Here is a 14,564-nt window from a genome sequence, read left to right as displayed (position 1 = left end):
AAAGCTGATGAAGACGTTGCCCGGGGGTGGTGGGTGGGGGGTGGGTAGATGGGAAGCTGCGAGGAAGGTTCTGCTTATGGGGCCTGGTGTGACGGAGAGAAGTCACATGGTGAGAAAGCAGCGAGTGGCTTGGGAGCTAAAGTGAGCGCCAGAGTCAGGGGTCCCTTGAGAACAAGTTGTTGGCGGATCCATAAGTCTTTCTCCCGGGAAAAAGCTCAGCACGTGTCCCGAGGTTGCCGGCATCTTCCTTCCCGGCGTGTTTAGTGTCCCTGTGTGCACAGGAGCTCTGGAAGGACAGCTATTTGTAACCCTGGGTGTCCCCTCTGAAAGAACGCGTTGTTTCCGGGATAACATTTAACACACAGATGCGTGTACGTGTATTATCTGCTACCACCCTCTCCCTCCCTCCTGCCCCACGCCGGCTCCCAACACAGCCAGTCTGTTCTCCGGGCAGAAGCGCAGGGCAGCTGAAAATGTTGTTTATTCCCAGAAACCTTCAAGACCTGGGCTTTGCTGGGACTGGAGATATTTTGAGCTTTGGCATCGCTGGACAAAGTGCCCTCTCAGACGTGGGATGAACTGGGCCCTGTCTGGGAGAGTGGGTGTCTGGTCCAAGTGGGCAGCCCCGGCCAGCCGCAGGGCTTTATCTGGGCTCCAGCAAGTCAGTTCACTTTGAAGCGCTGTCCTGCCAGAGCCCGGGCTCCAGACTCGTCTCAGCTCCGAGACTCCTGGGGAGAATCCTTGAGGAGTTTCTCTTGCATGATGGTGTTCCCCTTGCAGCCACTCACGCTGCTCTTCATCCATCCTTCAAACAGAAGCCCAGAGAGGACCGCACGCTCACTCCTGTACTGGCAGATGCATTTTTCCGAAGTGCATATGCACATGCTAGGACCCCGGATCAAGCTGCAGGCCTGAGCAGTCCCCTCCCCCCTCATTCACCCACCCCCCTCCCCCTGCCACCTAGGTTGGATTTCTGGTTTTGAACTTCACATGATGCACCATGCATGTTTAATCACTGGAGTCTGGCTTTTATTCAGCGTTATGCCTGTGAGCTTTGTCTACCTTGGTGCATGCTGACGGGCTTTCGAATCATAAACCAGACCCTGTCACCATCAGCTTCTTCCTCCACCCCCATGCTTGTCTTTGTCATGACCTTCAAGGCCCCTGGCCACCTGTCCCACCTGCCTCTGTGACCCCATTTTCCCCCCTTTCCACCTGTCCTGGGTCATGCTGAGACCACCTGTGTCCTGTGACCACCTCTAAGCCTCTGTCCTCACTGTTCCTGCTGCCCGGAGTTGCCTTTCCTGGAGATGTCAGCGGGACCCCACTGTCCATCCTGGCCAGAGTGGTCCTACCCCCACTTCTGCTCAGCTGCCCTGCCCCATTCCCAGGGCTGCTTTCCTCATGTCTTTATTTAGTTGCTGTTTGTCTCCTTCCCTTCCCAAGAGCGGACTGTCTTGTTTCCTTGCGTATCCCTGGGACTCCGTGGCCGGCAAAGCAGTACGGAGATTCCACAGCCTGGTGCTATAGAATTCCCGAGCTTGTGTCTATGAGCTTGGTTCACACCCAGTGGCCGTGACTCATCCTGGCAGATACCACCCAGTACCAGTGAATCATGCATTTCAGGCAAGCGGCTGGTCCAGGTGCTGCCAGCCCTGGAGCTGGAGCAGAGATGATCTGTGATGCCTGGATTCACCCAGGAGACAAGGGAGAGAAACAGTCCTTAAACACTGCTACGTCCAAGGACTTTGTTGTTGGGCTTTTTAGAACCACTATTTTAAACTTCAAAAATATATATGTATATTTTTATTGATTTCAGAAAGGAAGGGAGAGGGATAGAGAGATAGAAACATCAATGATGAGAGAGATTTATTGGTCAGCTGCCTCCCACACGCCCTCTACTGGGGATCGAGCCCACAAATGGGGCATGTGCCCTTGACTGGAATAGAACCCGGGACCCTTCAGTCCGCAGGCCGACACTCTATCCACTGAGCCAATGCGGCCAGGGCTAGAACCACTATTTTAGTGATCTTCGCATCCTCCTTCCTCAAGAGGAGGAAACCCCGGGCCTCTTTGTGCCCATGAGGAATTGGAGGCGAAGGGCCCTTCTGGGCATTTCTTTGAGGAGGAGCAAGGATTCAAACCCAGGTCTGACCCAGTGGCCATGCTTCCCACACGCCTCTGGCAGTCCTGGATGCCTTGTCCTGTGGAGATGGCATTTTCTGCTGTTTATCCAAAGCTTTGCCGAGAGCATTGCTCCCCAGCAAACATCCACACACCTGCAAGAAAAGAGAAAGGGCCCTGTAGTCCTGGCTGGGTAGCTTAAGACTGTATTAATTTATTACGCAGTCCCTGGAGTGTGGCTTCCTTGATATATTCTCTTGGCTTGAGTTGAATGCACCTGGTTTTTAGTTCTTTTTTTTTTTTTTTTTTTTTCCCCACAAAGTAGATTAAGTGTCTGTTGGATGAGTTTCCTTCTTGTATATTGTTCTTGTTCAATATATATCCCATAAGGAAGTACCTTTTGCCAAAGGGACAGGAGGAAAAAAGGTGCCTGGGGTGGGTTTTCTCTCAAACCAAGCGGACTGCTGTCCATCTGTCCTTGGCTGTGGGGAGTCCAGGGGCCTGTTTCCTCCCGCCCAGCCCTAGGCCTGTGGAGAAGGGTTTCAGGAAAACTAACCAGATCGCCTGCCACCCCGCCCCGGGCGTCTGGTGCTGACCCAGACGCTCTTCCTGAGAGGTGCTGCCCAGTCCTGGGATCTGCCCAAGACGTGCCTGCTGGGGAGTCCTCTCCCCTCCTCCCAGCCACCACCTCATTCCTGGGATTTCTGGGCGGTTTGTGGGTACGACTCTGATCTGTGCTTGGCCTCGCTCGGATGTCGAGTTCTTTGCGCCTTTGGGGTTAGCTGCTGTCCTAGGGGTGGGGTGTCTCACTGAATGAGTCTGGCTGACATGGGCCTGCAGGCCAGAACTGCCCTGACGTTTTGCGGGGGGTGGGGGGGACGGGACTGCCTGGACGAGCCAGGATCGGTAAGCAGACGGAGTGTGACAGACGCATCGGCTCTGCTCACAGGCCTTCTGTGTGCCCGCGAGCAAGTTGCTTATCCAGTTTGAGCCTCAGTCTCCTTATCAGTATCACAGGCCTCATAGCCGCAGGGACCCCATTAGTCTGTGGAGAGAATGAGCATGAGAGGCTGAGAGTAGAGGCTGCTTAGTCCACACTCATTGCGCTTCGGCCGGGTTGTTGGTGATGACTGTTCCTTGAATCCACTGGAACCTGAGGTTGAACAAGGCTCAGTGCCAGCCAGCGGTGTGCTGGGGCCAGCTCCCTAGTTAAAGTTTCAGAAAGGCATGAGCCAGTTAGACAACCATCATTAAATGTTGACTTACAAAAACTTACAGTTAAATAAATCACCGTTAAAAGAAAGGTAATAAGTACTCAAAACTCATCATATCCTAAATTTTTACTTTACTATTATCTCTGCGCTTGAGGTTATTTGGTGTGCTAGCGCAAGTCTTTCCAGAAACCCCACGTTCAGTACCTCCTGTTGCTGGCTTGAAATTGGCCATGGCGGGAGTATTCATACCAAGGCAATTGGCAAACACTACAAATAAGGGCAGGTTAAACAAAGTTTATTTTTGAGCATTGGTTGTTACACATTTACAAACACCCCCCTGATTCCAGCCCTCAAGAAGCACATAGTCTGGCTGGCGAGGTAAACAGTGTGAATGGATGCAGTGCAGGCTGGTGAGTTCTAGGGCACCAGGGGCCAATTCACTCAGCGAAGACTGAGCCCTGGAAGGAGACGGAGCTCCATGGCAGCTGTGGCATCTGAGCTGGGTCATTGGCATCAGCATGAATTACCACCTACATCTGTACCAATGGTTCCTGGCCATTTGGTCAGCATCAATGCCGTAGACCTGATTTGTGACATCTCGGCACCTGCTTCCCCGGGAGGTGGGGAAAGTGGCCATGGCTCACGGCATGTGCTGAATAAAGTGTGTTTTAAATTTAGGGGAGGTTCTCTCCTCTGCCTCACCAGCGTTAGACATTTAATAGGATTTTTAAAAGTTAGATTTTGGCCCTGGCCTGTTTGGCTCAGTGGATAGAGTGTCAGCCTGTGGACTGAAGGGTGCTGGGTTCGATTCCAGTCAAGGGCATGTCCCTTGGTTGCAGGCTCAATCCCCGGCCCCAGTTTGGGGCATGTGCGTGCTCGGGAGGCAACCAGTTGATGTGTATCCTTCACATGGATGTTTCTGTCTGTCTCTTCCCCTCCTTTCCTCTCTCTCTAAAAATCAATGGAAAAATATCCTTGGGTGAGGATTAACAGCAACAAAAAAAGTTAGATTTCCTCTCAAGGCAGAGGTGGGCTCTGAAATAATGTGCTGCATTCCGCATTATTACTAGTAATGTCAGCCTTCTAAGAATCCCTTCAAACAGCGCCGTCTGCGGGGCATTTAGCATCATCATCATCATCATCATCACTAACACTGTTAGTTGTACAGTACATAACTAACATGGTCATGCTTATCTCTCCTTCGTTCCTCACTCCACAGCTCATCCCTGGACCCTAACCTGCCCCTCCCCCAGCCCAGGTCGGGCAGATTAATCCCTGCTCATTGGTGAAGATTCAGCTGAAGAGTCACTGCCTCCCTGAAACCTCCTGGAGCTTAATCACGCTATAGGCCTGCTGGTCTTGTTTGTCAAAGTCTGACAAGCCCTGCAATTCCCCTCTACCATATAGATGCAGAGAAGCTACGTACCACGTCCAAGGTCACACAGTTAGTGAGGGGCAGTGTCAGACATTGAACCCAGGTCTCTGGTCCGCGAGAGCCCAAGCTTCAGGCCATGATGAAGAAGCCAACACCATGTGTATTGTTTATGCGGCTCTTCTGATCTCGGGAGGAGGAGGAGAGCCACACATTCATTCCATAAATATTTATTGAACACCAGCTTGGCAGGCATTGGTGATTCAGCTGTGAATGAGCCAACAGGTCTGCAGGCGTGATTAAGCGGTGACCCCGGAGTTGAGTCTGAGGTGAGGAGCAGGAATTAATCTGCCTAGCCTGGGCTGGCGGAGAGGGCCTGTTGGGGTCACAGGATGAGCTGTGGGAACAGCATGTGCAAAAGCAGAGAGCTTGGCACAGTCTCGGAGCTGAGGGCTGTCAGACTCGGTCCTAAGATTCATCTTTCTGGCAGACTTTCCTAAACACAGGCAAAGGCTGCCGGGCAAGATGACGCATCGAACTTAAACCGTGTTCCTTTTCTCGCTTCTGAGGGTTGAATATGGTGGTGGCATCACCCAGGAAGTGACCATCAAGGAGACCCTTTCCTAGACTGGGAACACACAGATCTGCTGACCCCTACGCGCCCATAGAGCCTTGGCCAGGCGGGAGGGGCGTCGCGCTGTGGAAAGCTCTCCAAGCTTTCAGAAAGCTCCATTTGAGTGTTGGTTCCACTAGCTACACAACCTCCCAAACACCAGGCAGTGTCTCCTGGGCTGAGTTGTGTTTTCTGTAAAACGGGGTTGAAAGCAGCAGAGATCAAAGCCCTGGACCGCTCCGGGCCGTGCTGCAGGGATCTGCCTCCTGTGACCTCAGGCACCAGGCTTGGGTCTCCCTGCCGACCCCGGGGTTTGGAAGCCTTGTTGGTCCCTCCCCACCTCTCCGTGGCCTGATGTCTGGGATGTTCCCATGAGACCTCGGTGTCCTTATCATATCTGTGGTCTGCTTAATCGTGCCCGCACACCTGCCGGCTGGCTTTTGCAACTTTGGCGAAAAAGAACGAGAGAGCATTTCCAGAGAGCATTTCTGCCGTGTCTTGGAGCCGTCCACGGCAGATGTTTCCAGGGGTGGCATGAGGCCAGGGGTGTCAACACGCTGAAGAGGGTTTCTCTAGAAAATGCCTTTGGAGGGGCCTGCCCCCCCCCCCCCCCCCCCCACACACACACCTTTGGCAACCCTAGGAGAGTTGGAGGCACAGAAGAGTGTGGGCCGGGCTGTCCGGGTACCAGAGTTCGAGCTCCTCCAGGAAGTTAGGAAAACAGCTGGGACCTCAGCAGGTGGAAAGCGCTCTGCAGAGAGTACTCATCAATGCCTGGGGTCAGAGGTCAGCTGGTCACATTTGAGTCAGAGGCTGGTCAGCAGATGGCAGTTGGCAGGGTTTCAAGCCCAATAAGAGGGGCATGCTTTGGTGAAATGTCACCATGACGTGAAGGTTTCAGTCTCCTGGGGGTGACACATTGGTGCCTTCTCATCAACAGAGCCACCATCTGCCCCAGGGCCCACTGCCTCAGCTCCACTGAGCCTAGCAGTCTGCCAGGAGGCAGAGGAGGGTGAAGAGGATTGCAGAGGAAGATAGGGCTGGTGGGACCCCACCCCTGCCTGGGTGGTGGCAGGAAATCCACGGAGTGGCAGTAAGAAAGGGTTTTGGGGTCAGATGGAGCTTTGTTCCAACCTAGGTTTTCCGCTGGGTAGGTGTATGACCTCGGATGGATTCCTTAAACACCAGAGGCCTCAGTCTCCACATCTCTAAAATGGGATAGTGGAACCAAACCTCTGGGACATTGGGAGGCGAACTGAGAAATGCAGCAATTGGCACATAGTAGGTCTTCCTCTTAAGCCCCCTGCCAGCCTCCCTGGGGGGAGCGTGTACTTGTCATTGGAAAGCTCCAGGCAGCCTTGGACAATGTGTATGTCTCATTTGTAAAAAGCTTTTTATTAAAAAAATTGTAAGTGGAAAAGGGACTGAAATGCTTGGCCCGAATTTCTGATTGAGCTGTTTGGACAGCGGAAGCTGAATGGTCAGAACAGGCCAAGGTGCTGGCGTTGCCGGTGAAGTGGGCTGACTGTCACTGCAGGTTCCAGCCGGGCCCTTGCCTTGCCCCTCATTTGCCTCTGTGTTCCCGCCGTGCCTCCTTCCATAGAGTGCCCAGCAAGGTATTTGGAACATGAACCTGTTCATCTGTTTGTCTGATGCTCAGATCAGTTTGGTGGGGCTGCTGTAACCAAGGACCCCGACTGGGAGTTAAAGAACAGACTTCTATTTTCTCACAGTTCTAGAGTCTGCAAGTCCGAGATCAAGGTGTCAGAGGGCTGTTCCTCCTGGACCTCCCTCCCTGGCTTGCAGATGGCCATCTTCTGCCTGTGCTCTCACATGGTCTTCCCTCTGTGTGTGTCTGTGTCCTAACCTCCTCTTCTTATAAGGACACCAGTTGTATTGGATCAGGGCCCACCCTGATGACCTCATTTAACTTCACCGCATCTTTAAAGGCCCGATCTCCAAATACAGTCACATTCGGAGTTGCTGGGGGTTGGGGATTCCACATAGGAAGTTATGAGAGACACAACCCAGCCCAGAACCGTGTGCTCGCTCCTCTGTGCCAGCACCAGGCTGGGCTCTGGGCCTGCAGACAGACATGCGGGAGACGCCAGCCCTCCTATCGCTTAAGTCATCAGTGTTCCCCTGCTGCCCAAATTTAGCAGGAGCATCGAGATCCAGGCTTTGTCCCTCTCCAACATGGACCCCCAGGCACCCTGAGCCTCAGGCCCAACCTCTTTCCAGCCCAACAGTAACTATACTGGACATGCCGCCCAGCATGATGCCACGGATGGTGGGACCCAGGGCAAGTCTGGCTTTCCCAGGCCAGCGACTGGCGCAGAGAGGAGAAGGCTTGAAGAAATCGTTTCACTTTTGCTTTCTTCCACTGGGAACGTTCCAGGAAACTCCCTGGTTCTCCCAACTCTAAAACTCTACCTGAGGCTTTATCAGTTCTCGTTGGAACCTTCGAGAGAAGGTGGCTTGTTGACTCTTTTGGAATAAGGTTGCACTTGTGCAGGGAACATGCCAGAAGGACGCACGTGGGACCCTCAGTGGTTTCACTGCCCTTTCACGCGCCAGCGTTTTGCTTTGTTTTAAAGTAGACAAGTCCACGGGGCGCGTTCACCACGCAGGCCCGGCCTTGGAGGACGCCTGCTTTGCTTACAGCTTCGCAGCTCCTGCCGACTCAGCCTGTCCACCCCAAGGGAGCAGCGGTGCGCACTTCCATATTCGCTTGAGGTTTTAAAGTAGAAATAACATATTAAAGGTAAAGATGAAGTCCCTCACTTTCTCCTTCCCAGTTCCATCTTACCCTGGAGTCCACCGCCACCATGAACTTTTTCTGATTCAGTCCTGGTTTTATCATACAAACACACACACATCCATACACATACATGTGCACAATACAAACATACAGGTATGTGTATATAACATATACATATAAATATTTGTGTGTACATGCCCGTGTATATCCAAAAATATACAAAGTATGGTTTATGTTTTAAAATTTACATAAATGGTACCAGGAGCATGATATCTTACAACTTGCTTTTTTCAGCCCAGCATGATTTTGAGTTTTATTTAATGCTGACACTCACATAGCTCTAGTTCATTCCGTTTACCTGCTGCGTACTGTCCTACCCATGACCACCCCACGATTTATTTACTGATTGGCCCCACAGTTAGCCGTTGCAGTTGTGCCCATTGGCAGTTTAAACCAAACCCAGAATTTAGTCTGTGAGCCACAGGGGAGTTATATAAGCAGCTCCTGTTTCCCGCCTTGGCGTGCCCCGCCCCTCCAGCGCTTTAGCGTAGAGTAAAGCAAATGAGTGTTGTTGTGATGCCAGAGTGGACGCCTCGTGATGTCAGTCCTCACTGTCCCTTCGTCTCAAGTCTTGGTCCAGCGTCATTGTGTTTTGGCATCGCCTTCGGCCTGGCCTTCTGCAGCTGGGAAATGCTCTTATTTGGTGGGGTGACTAACCTGGGAGAGACATCAGGGACCCCGAGGAGCTCTGCATTACGGGCTGAGTCCCAGTGGGGCGCGTGAGCCCGCAGAAGTCCTTCCCTCGGTTCCCGGGCTCTGCCCCAGAGGGAACTCCGCAGCAGGGGGGCCACATGTGGCTCATGCCAGAGAGAGCCAGGCCTCCCCTCTGGATGGCGGTTATTTTTATCTGAAGCTCCGGCTCCGTCAGGACCTTGGAGAGTTTCCAGGGTCCGCATGAGAACTGCCTCTTTCCCAGAGCAACTGGCCTCTGCTCTGCCTCCTGGGATTCCCGGTTCTACTGTCCAAGCTCCAGGTTCAGCTCCTCCCCTCCCTGCCCCCGCTCTGTGTCTTGCCCCTGAGGGTGTCCTCCTCTGGCTGCCATCTTTTGGTCCCAGCCAGCGCGACTGCTGAGCACCTGGTTGTCGCTAATGAGCCTCCTTGAGAGGATCAAGCCTCTCAGGTTCCAAGTGGGTCAGCACCGAGGCACAGCATCAGCCTTCCCACCCAGGAGCCTCGCCCTCCTGCTCCCTGTGATGTCCTCAGTCAGCCTGTCCCACCAAATGGGGGCTGTGGCTTTCCGTGGCTATCTCCCCAGCTGGACTGGGAGCCCCTTGAGGACAGAGACAGTGTCCTCTTCATCTTCATGCTCCAGGGTCTAGCACAAAATAAGTGCTCAATGAAGGTCACCAGGTGATGACGGCTCTCCCTGGGGAGAGAGCAGAGGTAGAGAGAGACGTAGATGAACACACTCACTCAAGCCCTGCCTTGTCTTTCGGACCAGGCGACAGCCAGGAGGAGGGTCACAGTTTGTGCCGCTTTAGTGGCGGGGAGACCTCTGGCCTCCAGGAAGAGAGGAGCCAGGGCAGCATGAGTGAGCATCCTGGACCCTGAGAGTCACCACACCTGGCGTGTGCATCTGCAAGTCTCAGCATCTGCACTTACCGGTGCAGCAGCCCTGGGCTCGTGGTGTCACCACACGAGGCCTCAGCTTCCTCACCTGTAAAATGGGAGTGAGGACAGACAACCTGATGGATTGTCCTGGGATTGGAAACGATGTGAATGAAGCTACCGGTCCATGTAGAGGCTCAGGAGGAGTTTTTAGAAAGAGCAAAAGGCACAGAGGAAATTCCCCTAATGAAACTGGACCTTGGGGTTTTAAAGCTGGTAGGTGTATTCGAAGACTAAGACAGCTCTTCCCATGACGAGTGCCAGGGAAGAAAGGTTAGGAAGAGGATTAGCTGGGAAAGGACTTGTAGCCCAGAGGCAAGGAAGGACCAAGACCCTGGATGGGTAGTAAAAGTGAGAGAGCGTTCTTTCCTGCAGTTGGCACTGTGGCTCCCTGACAGGGGCGATGTGACCCCGCAGCCCCACAGTCCTGACACGTGTCAGAGTTAGGGTTCCAGGAACGCGCTTTGGGAAGTGCAGCTCTGACAAGGTGCTGCAAAGGCTGGGGAGTCCCTGCCCGCCCTCTTCTGTCCCCTCGTGTTGCTGTTGGTTTTGTCTACCTACAGTTGGTTACCATCCTGACGTGTGCGTCGGGTACTGATTACCCGCGTGAATCACTAACCTAGCAGCCGAAAGGGTAACGCCTGGCAGTGTCTGGGGTAGACCACATGCTCAGTTGTTGAGCAGGTTTTCCAGGCAGGGTCGGGGGTGAGAGTGGGGTACACAGCCCCCCTTTGGAGGTCCTCCCTCTTTCCTCTGTCACTTCCTCTGAGGATCACGTTGACAGGTGACTTGCTGCTCCACAGAGCAGGCAGCTGGGCCCTGGCTGGGGCTGGGTGACATGTTGGAGTGTTGGCGACAGTGTGGGTGGTGCCAGTGGAAGGGCCGTGATAGGAGGAGCCTCTGCAAGGTGGGGTCTGGGGGTGCCTGTTCACCACATATGGCAAACCGAGTCCTACTGCACGGGGACCGGGAGCTGCACGGGGACCAGGAGCATTGGTTCAGGGCAACTCCCTTGGCGATGTGAATGACCTTCTCAATCTCCACTGGGAGCAGGAGACAGAACTCAATCCATAGACCCACCTGAGTCCTGAATGAGTAGACTCGCTGACTCGAAATGAGAAAAGATGGGACAGGAGAACTTGGGTCCGGGAGAGGTTGTGCCAGGATGTCCTATGTGGAGTCCGGGCAGCTGCCTTGCTGGACACCCTCCATGCGAATCCCAGCTCCACCATTTCCTGTCGGTGGGACTTGAGTGATTGAGCTTTTGTGAGCCTCAGTTTCTACATCTGCAAAGTGGGGCGAATACTATCTACTCCGGTCACTGCTCAAGCCAACGCCTTAGCTGGTTTAGTACTGACCGACCATCTCCCGCTGCCCTCTGCTTCCTTTCAGAGCGCGAGCACCCAGCTCTGCCCCAGGAGCCCAGGCCGCCCCGCCACCCCAGTTCCGGCTGCAGGAGAGGAGCCATGAGCCACGTCCTGAATGGCCTCGTCCCCTTGGGACTGGTGCTGCTGGTCTGTGGAGCCCAAGGCTTTTTCCTGCCCAACGTCACGCACTTAGAGAAACTGCTCAGCAAGTACCGGCAGGACGAGCCCCACTCGCGGGCCCGCAGGGCCATCCCCAGGTCGGACCAGGAGGAGATCCTCATGCTGCACAACAAGCTGCGGGGCCAGGTGCACCCCCCGGCCTCCAACATGGAGCACATGGTGAGTCTGCACGCTGGGCCCGGAGCCTCTGCTTTGTCCCCATCACTGTGGTGGGGCGGGCGTGGGGTCCCGGGCAGCAGAGGGTCCCCTGCCTTTTTCTTGATGCGGTGACAAGCAGCACCCGTGAGCAGAGGCCGCCTCGTGGCCACCTCCCCTGCCACCTCCCTGAGCTCAGCCCACGTGCTGCCCTGAGGCTCCCGGAAGGTGGAGTGCGAGGGCCTCGGGGCTGGGCTGCCACCTCCTAGCTGTGTGGCCTGGACACCAGCCAGCCTGAGCCTCAGTTTCCACTGTGAGCATCCTGTGCTGCCATGGTTCCTGTGACAACTGAGCATAGGCCTCACACCTGGGCTGTGTGTACTGTGGTTACTGTGGCAGCTTCGTCTTCCTCCGGCACCTTCTCTGTCTGAGGGGTGTGGCCGAGTCTGTGAGATAAGGTGTCTTTTGGGAGGGAGAAGGGAGAGAAGGGACAGTGTGGGGGAACCCTCTGAATCTGGAGAAACACCACACTTAGGAGCAGAAGGGGAAGGCCGCTCTCCTAGGTCCACATCTCTTCCCCTCTCCCCTGTGCCTTCACTCACCCATTCCATTCTGTCGGTACCATCTCCCATTCCCCCGCCCTGGGAAATAGGTGTGGTTATTTTGCCCATTTAATAGATTAGGAAACTGAGGCTCAAGGTCACACAGCTGGCAGTGACAGAGCCAGATTTGAACCCGAGTCCTGCTGACTCCAGGACCTGTACTCTCAGCCACCAGTCTGTATCCAATGCGCTTCCCACCCCATCTTCCCATCCTGCTCCTGTCTCGCCTCGATTAGGGGGACAGCCTCAGCCCTGGGCGTTCACTGCCCGCCAGGCCCTCATCTGGCTCATTCTGAGTCCTGCCCTCATGTTCCGCTTCCTAAATCTTCACTTTTCTCCTGCTCAGGAGCCTCTAGGGCCCCCTGTGCCCAGGACGGAGCCCCAATGCTTCCTGCTTGGCATCCCAGGCTTCTCTCGGGAGCCCTTTCTGCCTTGATGATTTGTTCCCCTCCCTCCCCTGTGGCCAGAGAGGTCTTCCTGGTGTCCTCTGAGGATGCATCGTGGGGACAGCTGCCCCTCCCTCCCCGAGAACACTTTGCCATGATCACTTTCCCTGCCCAACTCCTCTGCGGCCCCACCCTCTGCCACACCCTCCTCCCCTGGACTCAGCGGTCGCTTTCATGTTGCCTTGTGCCCTGACCTGGTAGCGCTCGTCCCATGTGCCTGTGCGCCTGTGAGCCCCTCACTGTCCCTGTATGAACCCACACTGGGTGGCCCATCACCAGCGTAGGGCAGCGTAGGGTCACCCGTCCGGGCAGAGCCCTGCGAGCAAGGCTTCGGGAATTTGTTACGAAACATTCCTTTTTTCCCTTAGGAAAATCATCCAGGCATTTATTCCAAAGGGGCTGTGCTAATTTTAGGAGGAAGAACAGGCACCCTTTCAAAACGCATGGGGCAGCGTGTGCAGACTTTCTTAAGGTCAAAGCTGCAGGAAGTTAGGGTAGATTTCTTTGGGGCTTTGGAAACAGACTTCTCCCACCCTTTCCTCGACCTGTGGGTTTGACCTTGGTCCCCCTGGAGGAAGGACATGCACCTCTCTCTGGACAGGTCACCCAGTGCTCTTCCCACCCCAAAGCCCGAGTGGTGTCCACAGGGGGTGGTACTTCCCTCAGCCCGAAGCTTGCGGAGCCCCAAGCCCCTGGGTCCTGGCTGCCTCCCACCTCTGTTGGCACAGGCTGGGTTTCGGCTGGTCTTTTCCTGGCGGCACTGAGCTTGTCTAGTGGTCGGATGGAAGACTGGATGCGAGAGAAGGAGCTGAGACAGGCAGCCGGCAAGGCCAGGCCTCCTGGACCACCTGTAGCGAGCCTGCCACCCTTTCCTCTTTGTCAACGTTGTGATAGTTCAGGATTGGAGTTGGGATCTGGGTCCGTAGGTCTCAGTAGCCTGCCTGTCAGGGAAACTGAGCCTTCGGGGGCGTGGTTGGGAATGCCTTGTGCAGGGGCCCTCTGGGAGGGAAGGCAGTCAAGGCTCAGCCCCTCCACCAGGCATCTAAGGCCCGGTGCTGCCCATCTGCGCCTGTTTCCACCCGAACAGGCAGCACTGATTGAGAAAGTGTCTTGAACACGTAGCTTCCTGCTCAGCCCTGTCCGCCGAGGCTTCAAGCCACAGGCCTGTGAAATAGCCTCAGCACTGAAGGGTGAGTGTTAACGTTCCAAAGGGTTAAGATACATGATTTGAGGATTTATGAGTGAACAGGCTCTGAAGCCAGCCTGCCTGGGTCTAGGCAGCTGCCACGTGCCCGCTGTGTGACTCTGGGCAGGCTACTTGGCCTCTCTGTGTTTATCTCTCCTCACGGGCACAATGGTGACAATAAAAGTATCTTTTTCGTGGGGTTGTTTGGAGGAGTCAATGAGGCAATGCATGATAAGTACTAAATAAATGTTAACTATACTTTTGCTATTATTATTTTAGTAACTATTATTCATTGAGTAGAATGGGACCAGCACTTGGTGACAGCATGCAGATAGGATGACACCCCTCGGAAGCCAAATAAGGCTGGGTTGTTAAAGTTCCAACTTCCCGGCTGTGTGATCTTAGACAAGTAAATTAACTTCCCTTAGCCTCAAGCTTTAATTTGTCTGCAATAGTGGAAAAATAAAACAGACCTCAAGGGCTGTTGTGACAATTAAAAATGAAAATGGTGCTAATGCTGTGGCAAGTGGCAGGTGCTCAGATGATGGCAGCTCCAGAGGACCAGGGCCCAGCACTGTTCGTCACACAGTAGGCGCTTGAGGAAGTTAAAGGTGGCACTGAGTACCGAGGCCACATTGCATCCCACCCGAGGCTTGATGCCCGCTCTCAGTCAGCCGCCCCCACACCCTATTCCAGCAGGTACTGCTATCCCATTTAGAGGCAGGGACACAGAGGCACAGAGAGGTGAAGCCACTTGCCCAAAGTCACACAGCCAGCAAAGGCAGAGCCTGGTGTCATACCCAGGTTCACCTGACACAAATGCTCTCACCAATGCATCTCACTGCCCTATTCTTCCCCTTCCCCTTCCTCGAGCCGTCCCTTTGAGGGGTAAAGAA

At 54.4% G+C, this 14,564-nt stretch overlaps 1 protein-coding gene across 2 annotated transcripts in view; it reads left to right on the top strand.

Moving 5' to 3' along the window:
- CRISPLD2 (cysteine rich secretory protein LCCL domain containing 2) overlaps positions 1–14,564 on the top strand; it is a 63,366-nt gene that overhangs the window by 5,555 nt on the left and 43,247 nt on the right. The window contains exon 2 of one of the 2 annotated variants that reach the window (XM_036345627.1): positions 11,145–11,458. In XM_036345627.1, the coding sequence (XP_036201520.1) occupies positions 11,219–11,458 (240 nt within the window). In that variant the 5' untranslated portion in view covers positions 11,145–11,218. Of the gene's footprint in view, positions 1–11,126; positions 11,459–14,564 lie in introns of both variants that reach the window. The other variant, XM_036345628.1, reaches the window with a different exon arrangement.

This window comes from Myotis myotis, unplaced genomic scaffold, assembly GCF_014108235.1.
Source record: "Myotis myotis isolate mMyoMyo1 unplaced genomic scaffold, mMyoMyo1.p scaffold_m19_p_19, whole genome shotgun sequence".
Classification (NCBI taxonomy): Eukaryota; Metazoa; Chordata; class Mammalia; order Chiroptera; family Vespertilionidae; genus Myotis; species Myotis myotis.
The sequence above is the reverse complement of the archived record's forward strand: the minus strand, read 5'-3'. Positions and strand labels throughout refer to the sequence as shown.